This window comes from Mixophyes fleayi, chromosome 10 (genome assembly GCF_038048845.1).
Source record: "Mixophyes fleayi isolate aMixFle1 chromosome 10, aMixFle1.hap1, whole genome shotgun sequence".
In the NCBI taxonomy this organism is placed as follows: Eukaryota; Metazoa; Chordata; class Amphibia; order Anura; family Limnodynastidae; genus Mixophyes; species Mixophyes fleayi.
In genome coordinates this window covers 104910777-104938725 of record NC_134411.1, presented here as the reverse complement: position 1 = coordinate 104938725, position 27949 = coordinate 104910777, and the positions used below count along the sequence as shown (strand labels likewise).

The 27949-nt window shown below is 45.6% G+C and overlaps 1 protein-coding gene across 1 annotated transcript in view; it reads right to left on the bottom strand.

Annotated features, from left to right (window-relative positions):
• Window positions 1–21624, bottom strand: part of DOK4 (docking protein 4) — a 39393-nt gene extending 17769 nt beyond the window's left edge. The window contains exons 1-4 of the mRNA XM_075189452.1: window positions 21453–21624; window positions 930–1037; window positions 646–760; window positions 355–474 (exon numbers count right to left, since the gene is read on the bottom strand). Of these exons, the coding sequence (XP_075045553.1) occupies window positions 355–474; window positions 646–760; window positions 930–1037; window positions 21453–21518 (409 nt within the window). The 5' untranslated portion in view covers window positions 21519–21624. The remainder of the gene's footprint in view (window positions 1–354; window positions 475–645; window positions 761–929; window positions 1038–21452) is intronic.
• Between the last annotated feature and the right edge of the window lie 6325 nt (window positions 21625–27949).

Sequence of the window (27949 nt, the reverse complement as noted above, 5' to 3'; positions counted from 1 at the left end):
CTTATACGGCAGAGCATTCTTATACAGCAGAGCATTCTTATACAGCAGAGCATTCTTATACGGCAGAGCGTTCTTATACGGCAGAGCGTTCTTATACAGCAGAGCGTTCTTATACAGCAGAGCGTTCTTATACAGCAGAGCATTGCGTTCACATTGCGTTCCAAGATGAATCAGGGCAATGATGATGATGATGATAATGTGGGTATATTATATCTAAAGCTACAAACAAAACGGAATCCATCAGTGCCCAGAACATATTATCCAGCACTACTAACACATTATACCCACCAGTGCCAGTAAATACATTATAATGTCCATAATATTATACCCTACATTGTACCCAGCACTTCTTACCGGTCTGCTCACTCTGCACTCCCGGAGCCAGCAGATCTGGTTCTCCCAGATTACAGTCATGGACTCTGCTTCCTGGACACTCCATGGACAGCACCTTGTACCACTCCTCTGCTTCCAGCTCTGAGGATACAGAGAAGATGGAACTAGTGACCACTATAGGATACTGTGCAGCTAGACGCAGCCCCCATAATGCTCTGCACCATAGTAAACGCTAAAAACCTGTTCATTGGAGAGAACACAGAGGTCCTGGATCCCACATGCTGCTCAGGGTTTGTTTTCTTTGCAGCTCACCTGAATCACAGGTAAAGGTGCGGGCTAAGTCATCGCAAAATATAATGGCCACCGCTTGTCTCTTAGTCTCCTTAGGCAGCCGCATAATGCACTTAACATTACTGATCTCCGTCACCTGAGGAGACACAAAGAGCGACATCCTAGTACAATGTTCCATGTCATAGTCTGGAGATCCCGGAGACCATTCCCCCTCGCAATGGATTATTATACACACCAGGATTGGTTTATAGTAACATATCTGACAATTTGGTACTACACAGACAGGTTATAACGCTCCTTCTCACCTTGGGGGACGTACGCAGGAGGACTGACCTCTCGTCGGGGTACTTTTCCAGTCTCCAGGGACCTTTACTGGAAGATTTCCTCAGTACCAGCCAGCAACGCCGGAATATCTGCAGATGACAAGGTAAATAGGGAAGGTCATGGGATGAGGTGTGCGCAGGAGCGACGCAGGAAGGGGCTCTGTGGAACGTCAGTAAATATGGCTTATAGAGTAAACATTATTATTCTGTGCACATATCACATAGCTCTGGTGGCAGCTGGAAACTGCTACATAATACAGAAATGTTTCAGTATATGAAGGATTCTTTACTGTAAGGGCGATTAAGTTCTGGATTCCTTTGCACGTAAGGGGCTCTCGCACAACGTAAACATAACTATAATTATTGGCGGATACAGGGAATGTCACCCACCACCGTTACTGGCGTCCCTGTGTGATCTGTCACAGTGGAGGGGGGGGGGGTGTAGATTGTTCTGCTTCCCTCTGATGTACGGACGTCTTGTCACCACCATGTAACCTATAACCAGACCGCACATCACATGGTCCTGATGACGCCGCAGAGCAGAACCAATATCCTCAGAATCACTGGACCAATATCAGACACTGTACTTCTCAGGTGAGTGCAGAATACAATGTGACAACCAGAATAACAGTAATCTGGATTCTGGAGTGATGCAGGGAACAAACTGACACAATCATAGTAAATACAGCTGCGCTAAGTGATTCCATATAACACAACGTGACCGTGGGGGAAGTATCAATGGCTCTCAGGTGCAGAAAGAAATGATATACCAAGAACAGCCAAATAAATAAGACTAAAGTAAAATGGAAAGTTCTGTGGAAATGGCTGTAGTTGTCCACGTCATGCCACAGATTGTTACCTAGAAGACCACACAGGACACCGTTATGGAAGTGTAACATTCCTCACTGGGTCACTAATGTTTGTGACTGTAAAAAATCAGGGACCAGGGCATTTATACACTGTTGGGGTCATTTACACACCACACACGTCTCTATTTCACCAGTATGACCATATTCTACTTCTACAAACACGTTCCTGGCCGCCTGCTGGATCGTACATATGGCAGAAATAATGCGGCGTCAATGTCCTACCGACTGACACTTTATAACATTTCTATATATTACTGCACTGGAATTACGTATCCTTACAAGCCATAGAATTGTGTATTCTGGTATAACATGCACGAAATGTAACGTCCAATACCAGCTCTGCAGCCAATTCTCCCCTAACACCCTTGAAAGGATCTAATTCACCAATCTCTCCAAAACGTAAAATAAAAATAGACGTCTGATACCAAGGAGGATGTGCGTGACAGATGTTGTACTGCGCCACTATTTTGTCACCAGTATAAAGGAGACTTCCATTAGTACTGTATGGATCATTTACCCAGAATATAAATGCACATTCTGTCCCCTGCGTTACTGGGATAGTGGGTGTCTGGCTGGAAGTTCCGCTATACTGTATCTCATATCCATCCTCCATGAGCAGTGCTCAGTTTACTCTCACTTGTGTCTGAGGGGACATATAAATATCTGATCCAGCAAAACTACATCTCCTTTATGCAGGTGGGCACGATAGGAGGAGCCCGAGTGTCCCAGCAGAAGATTCTGCCCCCACCATAAACACCCCCAATAAAGGAGCAAAACTAAGACAAAAATAATACACCAACCTGGTACATTTGGCCCAATTGTGAATGGTGCCTGTGGTCGGAATTCACACAAATGTAGTTTTCAACTTTAACATAAAATAAACAAAATAGTTTTGTGAGTTTTCAATTTTTAAAACGTCCCAAACTGCAATTTTTTTTAGCAAAATTTTACACCACATTTAAAAATGTTTTGATGCAAAATAGCTGTCAAATACGTCACCACACCCGCTGCTGGGCATGTGATCCAGGGCGTAAAATACCCGCAACACCTTCATGAATTCCATATTAAACAACATTTTTCACTTTTGTGAATTCGGATTACTAAAGATAATTTCACAAAATCCGCAGATACCCAATGCTGCCGTCGCTACATGTCGGTCACGTTCACACTCGGCGCCTGGCGTGGGGCAGATAAAACTGAAGAGGTGCATAGTGGGAAAATGAAAATTATCATATTAAACTCCAAACTCTTCAGTCTCAATATTATTATTCATTTCTCCTAATATTCTACTTGGTTTATTCTAATGAATTAAATTAGCCCCTTTACCTCATCAAAATAATCCCATCAATATGAAACATTAAGTGCAATTGTGCAACTTATCCACACTTAGGATTGTCCAACTCCTCCTACAGGGGCTTTTATTCCTGCAAATGCTGGAATCTGACCACAGGTTCATGCACTGGTACAAGACTATAACAGGCGCATGACTTTACAAAAGAGCATTTACCGCTTTACACATTTGTGTTTTTATAAATTACCTTTACGAGTCATAACACAGCCCGTGTAATCAGTGTGAATCCCAAATTACCCTGCGTACACAAGGAGACAGAAGCCTGCGCACACAAGGAGACAGGAACCTGCGCACACAAGGAGACAGGAACCTGCGCACACAAGGACTCAGGAACCTGCGCACACAAGGAGACAGGAGCCTGCGCACACAAGGAGACAGGAACCTGCGCACACAAGGAGACAGGAACCTGCGCACACAAGGAGACAGGAGCCAGCGCACACAAGGAGACAGGAACCTGCGCACACAAGGACTCAGGAACCTGCGCACACAAGGAGACAGGAACCTGCGCACACAAGGAGACAGGAACCTGCGCACACAAGGAGACAGGAACCTGCGCACACAAGGAGACAGGAACCTGCGCACACAAGGAGACAGGAACCTGCGCACACAAGGAGACAGGAGCCTGCGCACACAAGGAGACAGGAACCTGCGCACACAAGGAGACAGGAGCCTGCGCACACAAGGAGACAGGAGCCAGCGCACACAAGGAGACAGGAACCTGCGCACACAAGGAGACAGGAACCAGCGCACACAAGGAGACAGGAACCTGCGCACACAAGGATTCAGGAACCTGCGCACACAAGGAGACAGGAGCCAGCGCACACAAGGAGACAGGAACCTGCGCACACAAGGAGTCAGGAACCTGCGCACACAAGGAGACAGGAACCTGCGCACACAAGGACTCAGGAACCTGCGCACACAAGGAGACAGGAACCTGCGCACACAAGGAGACAGGAACCTGCGCACACAAGGAGACAGGAGCCTGCGCACACAAGGAGACAGGAACCTGCGCACACAAGGAGACAGGAACCTGCGCACACAAGGAGTCAGGAACCTGCGCACACAAGGAGACAGGAACCTGCGCACACAAGGACACAGGAACCTGCGCACACAAGGAGACAGGAACCTGCGCACACAAGGAGACAGGAACCTGCGCACACAAGGAGACAGGAACCTGCGCACACAAGGAGACAGGAACCTGCGCACACAAGGAGACAGGAACCTGCGCACACAAGGAGACAGGAACCTGCGCACACAAGGAGACAGGAGCCTGCGCACACAAGGAGACAGGAGCCTGCGCACACAAGGAGACAGGAACCTGCGCACACAAGGAGACAGGAGCCAGCGCACACAAGGAGACAGGAACCTGCGCACACAAGGAGACAGGAGCCTGCGCACACAAGGAGACAGGAGCCTGCGCACACAAGGAGACAGGAGCCAGCGCACACAAGGAGACAGGAACCTGCGCACACAAGGAGTCAGGAACCTGCGCACACAAGGAGACAGGAACCTGCGCACACAAGGACTCAGGAACCTGCGCACACAAGGACTCAGGAACCTGCGCACACAAGGAGACAGGAACCTGCGCACACAAGGAGACAGGAACCTGCGCACACAAGGAGACAGGAACCTGCGCACACAAGGAGACAGGAGCCTGCGCACACAAGGAGACAGGAACCTGCGCACACAAGGAGACAGGAACCTGCGCACACAAGGAGTCAGGAACCTGCGCACACAAGGAGACAGGAACCTGCGCACACAAGGAAACAGGAGCCTGCGCACACAAGGAGACAGGAACCTGCGCACACAAGGAGTCAGGAACCTGCGCACACAAGGAGACAGGAACCTGCGCACACAAGGAGACAGGAGCCTGCGCACACAAGGAGACAGGAACCTGCGCACACAAGGAGACAGGAACCTGCGCACACAAGGAGACAGGAGCCTGCGCACACAAGGAGACAGGAACCTGCGCACACAAGGAGACAGGAGCCTGCGCACACAAGGAGACAGGAGCCTGCGCACACAAGGAGACAGGAGCCAGCGCACACAAGGAGACAGGAACCTGCGCACACAAGGAGACAGGAGCCTGCGCACACAAGGAGACAGGAACCTGCGCACACAAGGAGACAGGAACCTGCGCACACAAGGAGACAGGAGCCTGCGCACACAAGGAGACAGGAGCCTGCGCACACAAGGAGACAGGAGCCTGCGCACACAAGGAGACAGGAGCCTGCGCACACAAGGAGACAGGAACCTGCGCACACAAGGAGACAGGAACCTGCGCACACAAGGAGACAGGAGCCTGCGCACAAAAGGAGACAGGATAGAGCGCACACAAGGAGACAGGAGCCTGCGCACACAAGGAGACAGGAGCCTGCGCACAAAAGGAGACAGGAGCCTGCGCACACAAGGAGACAGGAACCTGCGCACACAAGGAGACAGGAGCCTGCGCACAAAAGGAGACAGGAGCCAGCGCACACAAGGAGACAGGAGCCTGCGCACACAAGGAGACAGGAGCCTGCGCACACAAGGAGACAGGAGCCTGCGCACACAAGGAGTCAGGAACCTGCGCACACAAGGAGTCAGGAACCTGCGCACACAAGGAGTCAGGAACCTGCGCACACAAGGAGACAGGAACCTGCGCACACAAGGAGACAGGAACCTGCGCACACAAGGATTCAGGAACCTGCGCACACAAGGAGACAGGAACCTGCGCACACAAGGAGACAGGAACCTGCGCACACAAGGAGTCAGGAACCTGCGCACACAAGGAGACAGGAACCTGCGCACACAAGGAGTCAGGAACCTGCACACACAAGGAGTCAGGAACCTGCGCACACAAGGAGACAGGAACCTGCGCACACAAGGAGACAGGAACCTGCGCACACAAGGAGACAGGAACCTGCGCACACAAGGATTCAGGAACCTGCGCACACAAGGAGACAGGAACCTGCGCACACAAGGAGTCAGGAACCTGCGCACACAAGGAGACAGGAACCAGCGCACACAAGGAGACAGGAGCCAGCGCACACAAGGAGACAGGAACCTGCGCACACAAGGAGACAGGAACCTGCGCAGACAAGGAGACAGGAACCTGCGCACACAAGGAGACAGGAACCTGCGCACACAAGGAGACAGGAACCTGCGCACACAAGGAGACAGGAACCTGCGCACACAAGGAGACAGGAACCTGCGCACACAAGGAGTCAGGAGCCTGCGCACACAAGGAGACAGGAACCTGCGCACACAAGGAGACAGGAACCTGCGCACACAAGGAGACAGGAGCCTGCGCACACAAGGAGTCAGGAGCCTGCGCACACAAGGAGTCAGGAGCCTGCGCACACAAGGAGTCAGGAGCCTGCGCACACAAGGAGACAGGAACCTGCGCACACAAGGAGACAGGAACCTGCGCACACAAGGAGACAGGAACCTGCGCACACAAGGAGACAGGAACCTGCGCACACAAGGATTCAGGAACCTGCGCACACAAGGATTCAGGAACCTGCGCACACAAGGAGTCAGGAACCTGCGCACACAAGGAGACAGGAACCTGCGCACACAAGGAGACAGGAACCTGCGCACACAAGGAGTCAGGAACCTGCGCACACAAGGAGTCAGGAACCTGCGCACACAAGGAGACAGGAACCTGCGCACACAAGGAGACAGGAACCTGCGCACACAAGGAGACAGGAACCTGCGCACACAAGGATTCAGGAACCTGCGCACACAAGGAGACAGGAACCTGCGCACACAAGGAGTCAGGAACCTGCGCACACAAGGAGACAGGAACCAGCGCACACAAGGAGACAGGAGCCAGCGCACACAAGGAGACAGGAACCTGCGCACACAAGGAGACAGGAACCTGCGCACACAAGGAGACAGGAACCTGCGCACACAAGGAGACAGGAACCTGCGCACACAAGGAGACAGGAACCTGCGCACACAAGGAGACAGGAACCTGCGCACACAAGGAGACAGGAGCCAGCGCACACAAGGAGACAGGAACCTGCGCACACAAGGAGACAGGAACCTGCGCACACAAGGAGACAGGAACCTGCGCACACAAGGAGACAGGAACCTGCGCACACAAGGAGACAGGAGCCAGCGCACACAAGGAGACAGGAGCCTGCGCACACAAGGAGTCAGGAGCCTGCGCACACAAGGAGACAGGAGCCTGCGCACACAAGGAGACAGGAACCTGCGCACACAAGGAGACAGGAACCTGCGCACACAAGGAGTCAGGAGCCTGCGCACACAAGGAGTCAGGAGCCTGCGCACACAAGGAGACAGGAACCTGCGCACACAAGGAGACAGGAACCTGCGCACACAAGGATTCAGGAACCTGCGCACACAAGGAGACAGGAACCTGCGCACACAAGGACTCAGGAACCTGCGCACACAAGGAGACAGGAACCTGCGCACACAAGGACTCAGGAAGCTGCGCACACAAGGACTCAGGAAGCTGCGCACACAAGGACTCATGAAGCTGCGCACACAAGGAGACAGGAACCTGCGCACACAAGGAGACAGGAACCTGCGCACACAAGGAGACAGGAACCTGCGCACACAAGGAGACAGGAACCTGCGCACACAAGGAGACAGGAACCTGCGCACACAAGGAGACAGGAACCTGCGCACACAAGGAGACAGGAGCCTGCGCACACAAGGAGACAGGAACCTGCGCACACAAGGAGACAGGAACCTGCGCACACAAGGAGACAGGAGCCAGCGCACACAAGGAGACAGAAGCCTGCGCACACAAGGAGACAGGAACCTGCGCACACAAGGAGACAGGAACCTGCGCACACAAGGAGTCAGGAACCTGCGCACACAAGGAGACAGGAACCTGCGCACACAAGGAGACAGGAGCCTGCGCACACAAGGAGACAGGAACCTGCGCACACAAGGAGACAGGAGCCTGCGCACACAAGGAGTCAGGAGCCTGCGCACACAAGGAGACAGGAGCCTGCGCACACAAGGAGACAGAAACCTGCGCACACAAGGAGACAGGAACCTGCGCACACAAGGAGACAGGAACCTGCGCACACAAGGAGACAGCAACCTGCGCACACAAGGAGACAGCAACCTGCGCACACAAGGAGACAGGAGCCTGCGCACACAAGGAGACAGGAGCCTGCGCACACAAGGAGACAGGAACCTGCGCACACAAGGAGACAGGAGCCTGCGCACACAAGGAGACAGGAACCTGCGCACACAAGGAGACAGGAACCTGCGCACACAAGGAGACAGGAACCTGCGCACACAAGGAGTCAGGAACCTGCGCACACAAGGAGACAGGAACCTGCGCACACAAGGAGACAGGAACCTGCGCACACAAGGAGACAGGAACCTGCGCACACAAGGAGACAGGAACCTGCGCACACAAGGAGTCAGGAACCTGCGCACACAAGGAGACAGGAGCCTGCGCACACAAGGAGACAGGAGCCTGCGCACACAAGGAGACAGGAGCCTGCGCACACAAGGAGACAGGAGCCTGCGCACACAAGGAGACAGGAGCCTGCGCACACAAGGAGACAGGAGCCTGCGCACACAAGGAGACAGGAGCCTGCGCACACAAGGAGACAGGAGCCAGCGCACACAAGGAGACAGGAACCTGCGCACACACAAGGAGACAGGAACCTGCGCACACAAGGAGACAGGAACCTGCGCACACAAGGAGACAGGAACCTGCGCACACAAGGAGACAGCAACCTGCGCACACAAGGAGACAGCAACCTGCGCACACAAGGACTCAGGAACCAGCGCACACAAGGAGACAGGAACCTGCGCACACAAGGAGACAGGAACCTGCGCACACAAGGAGACAGGAGCCTGCGCACACAAGGAGACAGGAACCTGCGCACACAAGGAGACAGGAACCTGCGCACACAAGGAGACAGGAACCTGCGCACACAAGGAGTCAGGAACCTGCGCACACAAGGAGACAGGAACCTGCGCACACAAGGAGACAGGAACCTGCGCACACAAGGAGACAGGAACCTGCGCACACAAGGAGACAGGAACCTGCGCACACAAGGAGTCAGGAACCTGCACACACAAGGAGACAGGAACCTGCGCACACAAGGAGACAGGAGCCTGCGCACACAAGGAGACAGGAGCCTGCGCACACAAGGAGACAGGAGCCTGCGCACACAAGGAGACAGGAGCCTGCGCACACAAGGAGACAGGAGCCTGCGCACACAAGGAGACAGGAACCTGCGCACACAAGGAGACAGGAGCCAGCGCACACAAGGAGACAGGAACCTGCGCACACACAAGGAGACAGGAACCTGCGCACACAAGGAGACAGGAACCTGCGCACACAAGGAGACAGGAACCTGCGCACACAAGGAGACAGGAACCTGCGCACACAAGGAGACAGGAACCTGCGCACACAAGGAGACAGGAACCTGCGCACACAAGGACTCAGGAACCAGCGCACACAAGGAGACAGGAACCTGCGCACACAAGGAGACAGGAACCTGCGCACACAAGGAGACAGGAACCTGCGCACACAAAGACTCAGGAACCAGCGCACACAAGGAGACAGGAACCTGCGCACACAAGGAGACAGGAACCTGCGCACACAAGGAGACAGGAACCTGCGCACACAAGGAGACAGGAACCTGCGCACACAAGGAGACAGGAACCTGCGCACACAAGGAGACAGGAACCTGCGCACACAAGGAGACAGGAACCTGCGCACACAAGGAGACAGGAACCTGCGCACACAAGGAGACAGGAACCTGCGCACACAAGGAGACAGGAGCCTGCGCACACAAGGAGACAGGAACCTGCGCACACAAGGAGTCAGGAACCTGCGCACACAAGGAGACAGGAACCTGCGCACACAAGGAGACAGGAGCCTGCGCACACAAGGAGACAGGAACCTGCGCACACAAGGAGACAGGAACCTGCGCACACAAGGAGACAGGAGCCAGCGCACACAAGGAGACAGGAACCTGCGTACACAAGGAGACAGGAACCTGCGCACACAAGGAGACAGGAACCTGCGCACACAAGGAGACAGGAACCTGCGCACACAAGGAGACAGGAACCTGCGCACACAAGGAGACAGGAACCTGCGCACACAAGGAGACAGGAGCCTGCGCACACAAGGAGACAGGAACCTGCGCACACAAGGAGACAGGAACCTGCGCACACAAGGAGACAGGAACCTGCGCACACAAGGAGACAGGAACCTGCGCACACAAGGAGACAGGAACCTGCGCACACAAGGAGACAGGAACCTGCGCACACAAGGAGACAGGAAACTGCGCACACAAGGAGACTGGAACCTGCGCACACAAGGAGTCAGGAACCTGCGCACACAAGGAGACAGGAGCCTGCGCACACAAGGAGACAGGAACCTGCGCACACAAGGAGTCAGGAACCTGCGCACACAAGGAGACAGGAACCTGCGCACACAAGGAGACAGGAACCTGCGCACACAAGGAGACAGGAACCTGCGCACACAAGGAGTCAGGAGCCTGCGCACACAAGGAGACAGGAACCTGCGCACACAAGGAGACAGGAACCTGCGCACACAAGGAGACAGGAGCCTGCGCACACAAGGAGACAGGAACCTGCGCACACAAGGAGACAGGAGCCTGCGCACACAAGGAGTCAGGAACCTGCGCACACAAGGAGACAGGAACCTGCGCACACAAGGAGTCAGGAACCTGCGTAAACACTATGACAGTAATTAATGAAGTTTCAAAACACACTGAAATATCAGACATTACCAGGAAATCACTGTATGGAAAATATGATCAAAACGTGCGTTAGAAGAAACAAAAACATGAAGTTCCATGTGGAACCTGGAAGCGTATGCAAACAAAACATTATGGTCACCTCTCAAATTTTTTCTATGGAGGGAGAGTGCTGGCGCTGTATTGCTATTTGGAGGCTTCTGGGGTACCTCCTGGTAAGTTAGCTCTCAATTTAAAAACACATATATGTATGGCCCAAATATATGGGACTCTTACTGTTTAGAGTTAGGACCACCCTATTAACAGAAGCGCCGTAGAGTGGCGGGTGGCTTTAACATATATTTGCAAATGTGTGCAACTGAGACTTTTGCAATTTTATTTACAGTAGAAGTGGAAGGTCCATTGCTGGATATAGCAGTGTTCTGGGGGATCTCTCTGTATTTGTTACCTCCTATATTGTGCAATACAAGGGTATTCCCATGTCTAAGAGATGATCAGTTATTCTCAGGTCTAGTGCATGTTCCTCCATTTTCCCGGATGATTTGACCACTCCACGTTACACCCTACACGTTACGCTTCTCTTCAGTCCAGTAACCAGTTTGCCGTACTGAGAAATGTGCGGAGTATAATAACGGAACCCCAGTGTAAGATGTGACATGCGGGTCCTCAGCAGACCGACGCCACAGAATGACATCAAGGTCCATCAAAGGCACACAGATAGTTCACGATGATACTACTCACATGATGTACACATGATTATGGCGTCTCTAACATCCACCAAGTTATATCCCAATAATAACACATCACAGTAACAAGAGCACCCACATGTATACAACATTTCTTCTACTATAAGCAGCCAGGACCATGTGTCCTCTTTACATACCACATAGATGGTCAATATCAAGAAAGAAACATATAGCAGCCCATTGTCAATACAATATCTATGGAGTAACTTAGACTGATGGATGCTCCCTGTGCCAGGTTCAGGGTTAGTGCTACTTAGGACTGCAGTGGATAGTTAGTCTTTACAATTCATCGGAAGAGATCCGTGTGTACTACGGTGGGGCAGAAAAACTACAGAGAAAGCAATTATACTGGATAAGGACACTGATCACAGGCGACCTTCCGCTAACTACTCTCTACCATATATGTAAGACTAGTATGTGCAGATGCATGTTATTACTCCTATAGTAATTCCCTAACTGACTCCCAAATGTATATCTAAAGCCTGCTCACACTGCAGGCGTATTCTGCATGAAGGTCCGGGAAGCTGCCCCTGGTGGTGTACTATGGATTGCTTCATGTCGCATGACATTAGGATATTGGGAATAAAGCTCATTCTCTAGCACTAAACTATTAAAGCCCAGGACCACCTAGATGAGCTTTTAGAGAACAGTTAGGGTAGAGATCTTCACCTATAGCAGCCGCCTTCCCGTAGAGCTTTATGTGCTCACAGGTACTCGGATGTCCCCAGGTCTTAGGCTCAGAGTAGTAAAAGGTCATCAAAGATGGCCACAGCGCAGATGGAACCGGGGGCGCTAGCCCAGGCTACAACGGGTGATCAGAGGCAGGCCCAGGTCAGAGGTCCGTAGCAAAACAGCGAAGTCCAGAATACAAGCCAAAAGGTCAGGGTCACAGGCAAACAGGCAAGGTCCAAGGTACAGGCAGAGGGTCAAAACAACAGATCAGGTGTACAGGAATCCAACAGCAGGTCAGCAACAGTGCAGGACTTGAACGCTATAACCGGCAGGGAGGCTAAGCCCTCCCTGCCTTAAATACTGAAGGCAGCCAATCAGGGCCTTGCCCTGAAACCATCCCCAGACACTGCCTAATGATTAAATTACATACTTAATTAGCCCGCAGGTTGTATTGACCTCGGCGCATGCGCCCGGCTGCCCTGTATTGCCGGGACGCGGCGCTCAGAGTCCGCCCGTTGCCCTAGCAACGGTCGGCCCGAGAAACGGAAGTGATGTCCTGATCAAGGAGACGGCCGGGACGCCAGACAGTGAGGGGAGCGAGCCGCGGGCAGCTATGGATACCGCCGCGGCTCGTAACATAAACGCTTTGTTTTGCCACACCAACCTCAATGAGTGGTTGTGGGTGACGTTTTTACTTTCACCAGCGCCCACTGATTACTGAATTTACAATTTGCAAATATCAACATAAAACTCTTCAAAGTTCCCAAAAACATGAATTGTGTGAAACTACCAATGTATGCTATAGTCATACTGACAGAAATGCTCAAAACACACAAGATCTGAATCTGCATATTTGGAAATTTGTAAGTGACCATTTTCATTTCTGTAATCAGCAGGATGAATAGTCCAAGCGCCATCATACATTCATGCCTGATAGTTCTTTAATGGAAAACAGAAATGTATATCTACATGCACCAGAGTTTATCAGACGGAGCAGAAGGTGCTTCTTCTAATGCCCACATGGGCAGCCCAGGCGGCACCTTCTGGACCGTACACGGTCTCACATCATCACCTATGTGGTGTCATTTCATGGTACCTATCATGCAAACATGTTGATTGCACACCAGGATCGTGTGGAGTTGGCAGCCACAGTTTGATGCTTACTGAAGGAGGATACAGGTATTCACACTACCGGACCTCCTCAGGATGTCAACGGTGAGAGTGGTACTGAGGAACTGGACTGGGACCAGTGACTTGGTGTCCGTAGAGTGAGCAGCTGGATCAGTACAGGAGGAAGCACCAAGTGAAATCTGGTAAGAATACACCAACTAGGCAACACGCTTACTGGGTCTCACCAGAGAGCGGTGCAGAAGATGCTGGAGATATACATTATCCAGCCATGAACATCCTCCACTCTACTGGTCCTCGAGAAGGAAAAGAAAACACGGTTTTCCCATAGGCTACCTCCAAGTGAACAATGAGACCATGTCTGAAGCCTATCTCCAGCCTTGTTGGAGGAGTTAGCTAGAGCAAAGTATTTTTCCTCTCTTGACTTGAGTAACAAGTATTGGCATTTACCACTGACCCCAGAAACTCAACAACAATCGACGTTCAGCACCCCATTCAACTTGCTTGAGTTTAAGGTCATGGCCTGTCACACATTGCACCAGCAAACCTGCATTCTGGTCACTGTTCTTACCGGTTCCCCTCGGTTCTCACTTCCTGCATTCACTTGCTGGTCTGAACTGAGCATGCGCACACCTGGTCTCTTCAAAACTTCCTGCATTCTCCTGATTGGCTAATTGTCCGTCAGCTCTGTCTATTTAAAGCACCTGCTTCTCCACTATGGTGCCCGATATTCAGGTCTCCTTACTAGAGGATAAATAAGGAATTGTGTCACTGTACAGTAAATGCAGTAAGTATGTTAGTAAGAAATTGTCCCTGTACAGTACATGCATTATTAGAGGATTAGTAGGGAATTGTGTCACTGTTCAATACATGTAGTAATAGGAGGTTAATAAGAAATTGTTTCACTGTACAGTACCTGCAGTAATAGGATATGTGGCTGGGTCCCCCATGTGTTGCTTTGCCACCACAACACAGCAGGAATTATTGCCTGGCAGAAGCAGCCCTAAACCCAATAGTGGCACGTAGCCACCACTCTGTCACCCCTGCTAGCCCAAGCTGTTTAGTGGGTACAAGAGGTTCTGGTAATGGCATTTCCTGGATTCATGCAAGGCATGCCAGGAGATGCCACAGGTAAGGAGCCATACTGGAGCTTGGAGAACTCCAGGAGAGGCAGCAATGGCACTGTTGCCCTGGTATCTGGAAACCCACCCTCTATAGTCAATTTCGGCGTTAGGGGAGAGGAGCTCACATGGAAGTATTTTAGGCGGTAGATTTAAAGATTAGGGGCCTGATTCATTAAGGAAAGTTCTCATTTTTTTTACTTAAGTTCTCTCCTGGACAAAACCATTCCAGAACCCCTCGATTCCAGAACCCCTCGATAACCATTCAAGTAGACGGTTCCTGTCTTTCACAAGAAGAACGAGACAGGAGGTTTAAGAACAACTTATGCCATAAGAGACTGGGAAACACAAAATCCTAACCAGTTCTAGGGAGGCCAAGTTAGGAGCCATTCTAAAGTCTCTCTTGAGTAAAAATCATTTGGACATCGTCATGCCGGTCACAATCCATTCTTTGAAGGGTTCTATTTATCTCTCTGCAGTCGCAGACTCTGGTTCGGCTGGTAAATTTATTTCTGCCTCCCTGGCAGTGGAACTTCAGATATCCACCTGACCATTGGAGCATTCCCTACCTTTAACCGTGGTGGATGGCAATCGAGCCCATAACAAAACCATCTCTAAATGAACCTTTCCTATTCGACTTCAAGTAGGAGTGCTCCTGGATCAGCCTACTAGTTCTGCTTGAGACTGTTAACCCGATCATCCTGAGTTTACCTTGGCTCCGGAAGAATTCTACCCAGTTTGATTGGAGGGTGGCACAAATGACCTCATGGGGTTTATCTTCTACAGAGAACTGCCTTCTATTGGTCATTCCAGGTTCTCCAGATCGGTCTGCCATACCCAGTCCTCTGGTTCTTCTCTGCCACCTGACTATTTCTAGACATGTTCAGTTAACCTGCTACTGAGAAGCGTCTTCCTCACCGGACTTGGGATTGCACACTAGAAATAATTTCTGGGAAGACTATTCCGTGCGGCAGGCTTTACCTGAAACCCAGGTCATGTCTGACTATACTTATAAGGATCTAAAACGTGGCTTTATACGCAAGTCCTCTTCTCCAACAGAAGTTGTTTATTCTTCGTTAAAAAAAGGGTGATTCTCTAAGACCTCGTATTGATTACTGTTAGATAAATGCTATTACTATAAAGAAAAAGCACTACCCCTTTCCGCTTATGCCCAAACTCTTTGACCATATTCATGGGGTCAAGATATTTACCAAATTGGATCAACGTGGTGCGTATAACTTCATCAGATTCCGTCAAGGAGATGAGTGGCAAGCTGTCTTCCATGTGTGTGGTGGTCACTGCAAATAACTGGTCATGCCAATTGGTCTCAGTAATGCCCCGGCAGTCTTCCAGGGTTTGTAAACAAGATTTTTTGTGATCTATTATACCACTCATTAGTCGTATACTTGGATGACATTTTGATATTTTCTAAGGATTTGGATTCCCACCGTTGCCAGGTCAGAGAGGTTCTCACTTGCCTACGGTCCAATCATCTTTACTGTAAATTAGAAAAATGCCTCTCGGGCAAGAGAAAGTCCCGTTTCTCGGATCCCTAGTATCAGGCCAGGGCCTTCAAATGGATCCAGAGAAAGTGGTGTCAATCCTCAATTGGTCTCAACCTTCTGGTCTCAAGGCTATTCAGCAATTTATTGGATTTGCTAATTATTACCATCAACTTATCAGTGTATTCTCCTCAGTAATAGCATTTGTTACTGCACATACCGTAAGGGAGCTTCCCACAAGACCTAGCTACCAGAAGCAATTTCTGCTTTCCAAATTCTAAACAAGGGCTTTTTCTTCTGCACCTGTCCTTTTGCAACCAGACTTCACCCCGCCATTCTACACGGAGGTAGAGGTCTCCACTGTACGGATTTCTGCAATCTTGTCCCAAATAGATTCCACCGGGAGGCTTCATCCCTGTGGGTTTCTCTCTTAAGACGTTCTCTGGAAAAGAATTATGGAATTGGCAATAAGGAATTATTGCCAATTAAATCAGCACTCAAATAATGGCGCTGTGCACTCTATCCCTGTATTCACTGAGCACAAGAATTTAGTCTGCCTTCAGACAGCCAATTGCCTCAACCCACATCATGTAAGGTGGTCTATGTTCTTTACATGCTTTAACCTGATCCTACCCTATAGAGTCTGGGTATTGGTTGATCGCCTTGCCAAAATGGTTCACTATGTCCCACTGAAAGGATTACCCTCTCCACCAATCCTGGCCACTCTCTTTATACAAGAGATCTTTTGTCTTCATATCCCATTTTGGAGGGCTTTTTGTGAGGAATTACATATTAAACTCAACTTCTCTTGCTATCATCCTAATATAAACAGGCAGACAGAAAGGGCAAGTTCTTCTTGAGAATTTACTCTTCCGAGAATCAGGATAATTGGATAATTACGATAATTACTGCCCCATCTCTCAGCTCCCGTGCCCCTCCAAGCTTCTCCAGAGAATTGCCTACACTCGCCTCACACACTTTCTTACAGCAAACAACCTATTGGATCCTCTTCAGTCAGGCATTCGCTCTTAACACTCCACAGAGACTGCGCTGACCAGAATTGTCAATGATTTTATCACAGCAAAAAGTAATAACCACTACTGACTTCTAATTCTCCTGGATCTCTAGGCTGCATTTGACACTGTTGACCACTCTCTCCTCATACAAACGCTGCAATCCCTAGGTCTTGAAGGCACTGTCCTATCCTGGTTCTCATCCTACCTATCTAATCGCTCATTCAGTGTTAATTTCTCTGGATCCACCTCTGCTCCGCTTCCTTTATCAGTTGGAGACCGCAAGGCTCAGTCCTAGGTCCTCTGCTATTCTCTATCTACACCACTTCTCTTGGAAAACTAATAAGTTCCTTTGGATTTCAGTATCATCTCTATGCGGATGATACACAAATCTATCTATCCTCTCCTGATCTCTCACCATCTGTGGTGTCTCGCGTTACTGACTGTCTTTCTGCCATTTCATCTTGGATGTCTTCTCGCCAACTCAAACTCAATCTTTCAAAAACTGAATTATTAATATTCCCACCCAAAAACAGAAGCTTCCTGCCTGACATTTCTACTTCTGTTGATAACATGACCATAAATCCCACCACGCAAGCTTGTTGCCTAGGTGTAATCCTTGACTCACAATTGTCGTTTATTCCCCACATCAACTCTATATCTAAATCACGTTACATACACCTAAAGAACATTTCCCGAATACGCACATATCTGACACAAGACACCGCAAAAACATTAATTCATGCACTCATCATCTTCCGCATCGACTATTGCAATTCCCTCCTTACTGGTCTTCCCAAAGTCAGACTTGAACTCCTACAATCTATTATGCACGCAGTGGCTAGACTGATTTTCCTTGCAAACCGTTCTTCCTCTGCTGAGGCCGTTAACAAAATTGCACCAACATACATCTAATCACTTGTCTCAAAATATCTCCCTACTCGACACCTCCGTTCTGCACAAGATCTACGTCTCTCTTCCACTCTCATCACTTCCTCCCATTCTCGGTTACAGGACTTTTTTCAGGCTGTACCCACTTTGTGGAATTCCCTCCCTCACACAGTAAGACTTTCCTCCAAGTCTTCAAACCTTCAAGCGTTCACTGAAAACCCACCTCTTCAGACAAGGTTATGATATTCCTCAACCACCCTTTTAAACTCCCTAGGTTACCCTATTACCACCCTCTACACAGCTAACACAAGACAACAACCTTCTGACCAACATTGCCACACACAGCCCATTCAGTACTTTTACCTTTGCATTCTAGCTGGTCTATTGTGCAACATGATGTAGCACCTACCCTTGTGTTTCTTACTCCCATTGTCCCATAGATTGTAAGCTTACGAAGAGGGTTCTCTTACCTCTCTGTCTGTATGTATCACCCAGTATTGTCTTATTAATGTTTGTTCTCAATTGTAAAGCGCTACGGAATCTGCTGGGGCTATATAAATAAATGTTGATGATGATGATCTAGAATACTGTGTTCAGTTCTGGAGGCCATATCTCCAGAAGGATATAAATACATTACAGACTGTACAAAGAAGGACAACTAAAATGGTGCATGGCCTACAGCGCAAAACTTACTCGGAAAGACTAAAAGATCTTAATATGTATAGTTTGGAGCAGAGAAGGGAACGGGGGGACATTATAGAAACATTCAAATATATGAAGGGTTTGAACAATGTACAGGAGGGAAATGTTCTACAAGGGAAGAGAAGTATTAGAACATGAGGACATGTACTGACACTGGGGGGACGTAGGTTCAGAGGAAGTTACTTCACAGAAAAAGTAGTGGATAAGTGAAATAGCCTCCCATCAGAGGCTAATACAGTAGAGCAATTTAAACATGCTTACATACTGTATTGGGGTACATAGGTGGAGGTGCAGAGTGTACGTGCTGTATTGGGGTACATAGGAGGAGGTAGAGAGTGTACGTGCTGTATTGGGGTACATAGGAGGTGCACAGTGTACATGCTGTATTGGGGTACATAGGAGGAGGTGCAGAGTGTACATGCTGTATTCGGGTACATAGGAGGAGGTGCAGAGTGTACATACTGTATTCGGGTACATAGGAGGTGCACAGTGTACATACTGTATTGGAGTACATAGGAGGAGGTGCAGAGTGTACATGCTGTATTCGGGTACATAGGAGGTGCACAGTGTACATACTGTATTGGGGTACATAGGTGGAGGTGCAGAGTGTACATGCTGTATTGGAGTACATAGGAGGAGGTGCAGAGTGTACATGCTGTATTGGGGTACATAGATGGAGGTGCAGAGTGTACATGCTGTATTGGGGTACATAGGAGGAGGTGCACAGTGTACATGCTGTATTGGGGTACATAGGAGGAGGTGCAGAGTATACATGCTGTATTGGGGTACATAGGAGGAGGTGCACAGTGTACATGCTGTATTGGGGTACATAGGTGGAGGTGCAGAGTGTACATGCTGTATTGGGGTACATAGGTGGAGGTGCAGAGTGTACATGCTGTATTGGGGTACATAGGAGGAGGTGCAGAGTATACATGCTGTATTGGGGTACATATGAGGAGGTTCAGAGTGTACATGCTGTATTGGGGTACATAGGTGGAGGTGCAGAGTGTACATGCTGTATTGGGGTACATAGGTGGAGGTGCAGAGTGTACATGCTGTATTGGGGTACATAGGTGGAGGTGCAGAGTGTACATGCTGTATTGGGGTACATAGGTGGAGGTGCACAGTGTACGTGCTGTATTGGGGTACATAGGTGGATGTGCACAGTGTACATGCTGTATTGGGGTACATAGGTGGAGGTGCACAGTGTACATACTGTATTGGGGTACATAGGTGGAGGTGCAGAGTGTACATGCTGTATTGGGGTACATAGGAGGAGGTGCAGAGTGTACATGCTGTATTGGGGTACATAGATGGAGGTGCAGAGTGTACATGCTGTATTGGGGTACATAGGAGGAGGTGCACAGTGTACATGCTGTATTGGGGTACATAGGAGGAGGTGCAGAATGTACATGATGTATTGGGGTACATAGGAGGAGGTGCACAGTGTACATGCTGTATTGGGGTACATAGGAGGTGCAGAGTGTACATGCTGTATTGGGGTACATAGGAGGTGCACAGTGTACATGCTGGATTGGGGTACATAGGAGGAGGTGCAGAGTGTACATGCTGTATTGGGGTACATAGGAGGTGCACAGTGTACATGCTGGATTGGGGTACATAGGAGGAGGTGCAGAGTGTACGTGCTGTATTGGGGTACATAGGTGGAGGTGCAGAGTGTACGTGCTGTATTGGGGTACATAGGAGGAGGTGCAGAGTGTACATGCTGTATTGGGGTACATAGGAGGAGGTGCAGAGTGTACGTGCTGTATTAGGGTACATAGGAGGAGGTGCAGAGTGTACGTGCTGTATTGGGGTACATAGGTGGAGGTGCAGAGTGTACGAGTTGTATTGGGGTACATAGGTGAAGGTGCAGAGTGTACGTGCTGTATTGGGGTACATAGGAGGAGGTGCAGGGTACACGCTGTATTGAGGTACATAGGTGCAGGGTACATGCTGTATTGGGGTGCAGGGTACACGCTGTATTGGGGTGTAGGGTACATGCTGTATTGGGGTGCAGGGTACACGCTGTATTGGGGTGCAGGGTACATGCTGTATTGGGGTGCAGGGTACACGCTGTATTGGGGTACATAGGTGCAGGGTACACGCTGTATTGGGGTGCAGGGTACACGCTGTATTGGGGTGCAGGGTACACGCTGTATTGGGGTACATGGAGGTGCAGGGTACACGCTGTATTAGGGTACATGCTGTATTGGGGTGCAGGGTACACGCTGTATTGGGGTACATGGAGGTGCAGAGTGTACACGCTGTATTGGGGTACATAGGAGGAGGTGCAGAGTGTACACGCTGTATTGGGGTACATAGGAGGAGGTGCAGAGTGTACACGCTGTATTGGGGTACATGGAGGTGCAGAGTGTACACGCTGTATTGGGGTACATAGGAGGAGGTGCAGAGTGTACATGCTGTATTGGGGTGCAGGGTACATGCTGTATTGGGGTGCAGGGTACACGATGTATTGGGGTGCAGGGTACACGATGTATTGGGGTGCAGGGTACATGCTGTATTGGGGTACATAGGTGCACAGGGTACATGCTGTATTGGGGTGCAGGGTACACGATGTATTGGGGTGCAGGGTACATGCTGTATTGGGGTACATAGGTGCAGGGTACATGCTGTATTGGGGTGCAGGGTACACGCTGTATTGGGGTGCAGGGTACATACTGTATTGGGGTGCAGGGTACACGCTGTATTGGGGTGCAGGGTACATGCTGTATTGGGGGCACCAGTGCAGGGGTCGCGGCGCGGTATATAAGGGTGGGGTACGAGCCGATACACACCCCCAGTTTCCTGCTCTTCATCCTCACGTAGCCCTGTCTGACGATGTCCGTAGAATTAGAGGCCATGACGCAGATCACTTGGGCCCGGCTCTCCTCATCCTTCTCCCGGCTCCGGTCCTGTCACAGTCCGTCTCCCCCCCGCGAATTGCAGTGGACTGATCCACGGAACTAGCAGCCGGGGGGGACCGAACACACCACTCAACGGGGCGGGGGAGTTCCCAGGCTCTACAGTCCGCTACATAGAAACACCTGGCGCATATAAAGGAGACTGGATTTATATATAGTATATGTGGTGTATGTATGACTTATATATAGTATATGTGGTGTATGTATGACTTATATATAGTGATATGTGGTGTATGTATGACTTATATATAGTGATATGTGGTGTATGTATGACTTATATATAGTATATGTGGTGTATGTATGACTTATATATAGGATATGTGATGTATGTATGACTTATATATAGTGATATGTGGTGTATGTATGACTTATATATAGTATATGTGGTGTATGTATGACTTATATATAGGATATGTGGTGTATGTATGACTTATATATAGGATATGTGGTGTATGTATGACTTATATATAGTATATGTGGTGTATGTATGACTTATATATAGTATATGTGGTGTATGTATGACTTATATATAGTATATGTGGTGTATGTATGACTTATATATAGGATATGTGGTGTATGTATGACTTATATATAGTATATGTGGTGTATGTATGACTTATATATAGTGATATGTGGTGTATGTATGACTTATATATAGGATATGTGGTGTATGTATGACTTATATATAGGATATGTGGTGTATGTATGACTTATATATAGTATATGTGGTGTATGTATGACTTATATATAGTATATGTGGTGTATGTATGACTTATATATAGTATATGTGGTGTATGTATGACTTATATATAGTATATGTGGTGTATGTATGACTTATATATAGTATATGTGGTGTATGTATGACTTATATATAGTATATGTGGTGTATGTATGACTTATATATAGTATATGTGGTGTATGTATGACTTATATATAGTATATGTGGTGTATGTATGACTTATATATAGTGATATGTGGTGTATGTATGACTTATATATAGGGATATGTGGTGTATGTATGACTTATATATAGGGATATGTGGTGTATGTATGACTTATATATAGGGATATGTGGTGTATGTATGACTTATATATAGGATATGTGGTGTATGTATGACTTATATATAGGATATGTGGTGTATGTATGACTTATATATAGTATATGTGATGTATGTATGACTTATATATAGGATATGTGGTGTATGTATGACTTATATATAGTATATGTGGTGTATGTATGACTTATATATAGTATATGTGGTGTATGTATGACTTATATATAGGGATATGTGGTGTATGTATGACTTATATATAGGGATATGTGGTGTATGTATGACTTATATATAGGGATATGTGGTGTATGTATGACTTATATATAGGGATATGTGGTGTATGTATGACTTATATATAGGATATGTGGTGTATGTATGACTTATATATAGGATATGTGGTGTATGTATGACTTATATATAGGATATGTGGTGTATGTATGACTTATATATAGGATATGTGGTGTATGTATGACTTATATATAGGATATGTGATGTATGTATGACTTATATATAGGATATGTGGTGTATGTATGACTTATATATAGTATATGTGGTGTATGTATGACTTATATATAGTATATGTGGTGTATGTATGACTTATATATAGGATATGTGGTGTATGTATGACTTATATATAGGATATGTGGTGTATGTATGACTTATATATAGTATATGTGGTGTATGTATGACTTATATATAGGATATGTGATGTATGTATGACTTATATATAGGATATGTGGTGTATGTATGACTTATATATAGTATATGTGATGTATGTATGACTTATATATAGTATATGTGGTGTATGTATGACTTATATATAGTATATGTGGTGTATGTATGACTTATATATAGTGATATGTGGTGTATGTATGACTTATATATAGGATATGTGGTGTATGTATGACTTATATATAGTGATATGTGATGTATGTATGACTTATATATAGGATATGTGGTGTATGTATGACTTATATATAGGGATATGTGGTGTATGTATGACTTATATATAGGGATATGTGGTGTATGTATGACTTATATATAGTGATATGTGGTGTATGTATGACTTATATATAGGATATGTGGTGTATGTATGACTTATATATAGGATATGTGGTGTATGTATGACTTATATATAGGATATGTGGTGTATGTATGACTTATATATAGTGATATGTGGTGTATGTATGACTTATATATAGGATATGTGGTGTATGTATGACTTATATATAGGATATGTGGTGTATGTATGACTTATATATAGTATATGTGGTGTATGTATGACTTATATATAGTATATGTGGTGTATGTATGACTTATATATAGTATATGTGGTGTATGTATGACTTATATATAGTGATATGTGGTGTATGTATGACTTATATATAGTGATATGTGGTGTATGTATGACTTATATATAGTGATATGTGGTGTATGTATGACTTATATATAGTGATATGTGGTGTATGTATGACTTATATATAGTATATGTGGTGTATGTATGACTTATATATAGTATATGTGGTGTATGTATGACTTATATATAGTATATGTGGTGTATGTATGACTTATATATAGTATATGTGGTGTATGTATGACTTATATATAGTGATATGTGGTGTATGTATGACTTATATATAGTATATGTGGTGTATGTATGACTTATATATAGTATATGTGGTGTATGTATGACTTATATATAGGATATGTGGTGTATGTATGACTTATATATAGGATATGTGGTGTATGTATGACTTATATATAGGATATGTGGTGTATGTAAGACTTATATATAGTATATGTGGTGTATGTATGACTTATATATAGTGATATGTGGTGTATGTATGACTTATATATAGTGATATGTGGTGTATGTATGACTTATATATAGTGATATGTGGTGTATGTATGACTTATATATAGTGATATGTGGTGTATGTATGACTTATATATAGTATATGTGGTGTATGTATGACTTATATATAGTATATGTGGTGTATGTATGACTTATATATAGGGATATGTGGTGTATGTATGACTTATATATAGTATATGTGGTGTATGTATGACTTATATATAGTATATGTGGTGTATGTATGACTTATATTCAGTATATGTGGTGTATGTATGACTTATATATAGTGATATGTGGTGTATGTATGACTTATATATAGTGATATGTGGTGTATGTATGACTTATATATAGTGATATGTGGTGTATGTATGACTTATATATAGTATATGTGGTGTATGTATGACTTATATATAGTATATGTGGTGTATGTATGACTTATATATAGTGATATGTGGTGTATGTATGACTTATATATAGTGATATGTGGTGTATGTATGACTTATATATAGTGATATGTGATGTATGTATGACTTATATATAGTGATATGTGATGTATGTATGACTTATATATAGGATATGTGGTGTATGTATGACTTATATATAGTGATATGTGGTGTATGTATGACTTATATATAGGGATATGTGGTGTATGTATGACTTATATATAGTGATATGTGGTGTATGTATGACTTATATATAGGATATGTGGTGTATGTATGACTTATATATAGGATATGTGGTGTATGTATGACTTATATATAGGATATGTGGTGTATGTATGACTTATATATAGGATATGTGGTGTATGTATGACTTATATATAGTGATATGTGGTGTATGTATGACTTATATATAGTGATATGTGGTGTATGTATGACTTATATATAGTATATGTGGTGTATGTATGACTTATATATAGTGATATGTGGTGTATGTATGACTTATATATAGTGATATGTGGTGTATGTATGACTTATATATAGTGATATGTGGTGTATGTATGACTTATATATAGTGATATGTGGTGTATGTATGACTTATATATAGTATATGTGGTGTATGTATGACTTATATATAGTGATATGTGGTGTATGTATGACATATATAGTGATATGTGGTGTATGACTTATATATAGGATATGTGGTGTATGTATGACTTATATATAGTGATATGTGGTGTATGTATGACTTATATATAGTGATATGTGGTGTATGTATGACTTATATATAGTGATATGTGGTGTATGTATGACTTATATATAGTGATATGTGGTGTATGTATGACTTATATATAGGATATGTGGTGTATGTATGACTTATATATAGTATATGTGATGTATGTATGACTTATATATAGTGATATGTGGTGTATGTATGACTTATATATAGGATATGTGGTGTATGTATGACATATATAGGATATGTGGTGTATGTATGACTTATATATAGTGATATGTGGTGTATGTATGACTTATATATAAGAATATGTGGTGTATGTATGACTTATATATAGTGATATGTGGTGTATGTATGACTTATATATAGTGATATGTGGTGTATGTATGACTTATATATAGTATATGTGGTGTATGTATGACATATATAGTATATGTGGTGTATGTATGACTTATATATAGTGATATGTGGTGTATGTATGACTTATATATAGGATATGTGGTGTATGTATGACTTATATATAGGATATGTGGTGTATGTATGACATATATAGGATATGTGGTGTATGTATGACTTATATATAGTGATATGTGGTGTATGTATGACTTATATATAGGGATATGTGGTGTATATATGACTTATATATAGGAATATGTGGTGTATGTATGACTTATATATAGGGATATGTGGTGTATGTATGACTTATATATAGGGATATGTGGTGTATGTATGACTTATATATAGAGATATGTGGTGTATGTATGACTTATATATAGTGATATGTGGTGTATGTATGACTTATATATAGGGATATGTGGTGTATGTATGACATATATAGGATATGTGGTGTATGTATGACATATATAGTATATGTGGTGTATGTATGACTTATATATAGTGATATGTGGTGTATGTATGACTTATATATAGGATATGTGGTGTATGTATGACTTATATATAGGATATGTGGTGTATGTATGACATATATAGGATATGTGGTGTATGTATGACATATATAGGATATGTGGTGTATGAATGACTTATATATAGTGATATGTGGTGTATGTATGACATATATAGTGATATGTGGTGTATGTATGACATATATAGTGATATGTGGTGTATGTATGACTTATATATAGGGATATGTGGTGTATGTATGACTTATATATAGGGATATGTGGTGTATGTATGACTTACATATAGGGATATGTGGTGTATGTATGATTTGTACATAGGTATCCATGTGATATAACTGGGTATATAGGAGACAGGGATATAAGTGGGTGATATAACTGGGTATATAGGAGACAGGGATATAAGTGGGTGATCTATGTGATGTAAATGGGTGTATAGGAGATATAGGCATCTATGCTGCTTTCATAAATATATACCATATATAGATCTATGTTGTATATAGGACTCCATGCTGTATATTGGGCTCCATACATAGGAATGTATGCTGTATATAGTGATACATTGTGTATATATGATGCATGTAGTATATACGGCATCATACATAGGGATACATGGTATATATTTGTGGCACCCTTGCAGCTTTTAGTTTTAATAAAGCACAATTTCTTCCAGAAAACAGTTGATATTCAAGAATATTTTGGTATCCACATTTCTTTTGTTTGTGATGATAATGGAATAAAACATAAAAAGCTGAACAATTTATCAGTTGTTCTACAAAGAAATCCTTAAAGAAGTCAGAAATAGATTTCAAGCAGGTGATTCAACACCACTTTGGAACTGAAGTCACCTGTGGGAAGCAGCAGGTGTCTGCAATATAAAAATCATTCATTAAACACCTCGAATACAAGAAGGGACTCTGGTCTGTTTTATGTCACTGTGTGTACTGTAATGAGCATGGAGAAATGAAAGCCAGATAATTGTCTGAGGATGTCAGACAAGGTGAAGTCAAACATGGACAATCTCAAAGTTAAAGATCTCCAGCGACCTTGATGTTCCCGTTTCCAATGTATCATCATCATCATCATCATTTATTTATATAGCGCCAACATATTCCGTAGCGCTTTACAATTGGGGACAAACGTAATAAACTAACAAACAAACTGGGTAAAACAGACAAAGAGGTGAGAAGGCCCTGCTCGCAAGCTTACAATCTATGGGACAATGGGAGATTGACACATGAGGTTAAGTATACATTTTGCATCTTGGCCCAGCCAGACTGCAAAGGTAGGGTGACTCATAAGCTAAATGATCCTGTCACACAACAATGTTATTCCGGGGGTAGTTGTCTTGTGTGAAATTGTGTAACAGGCT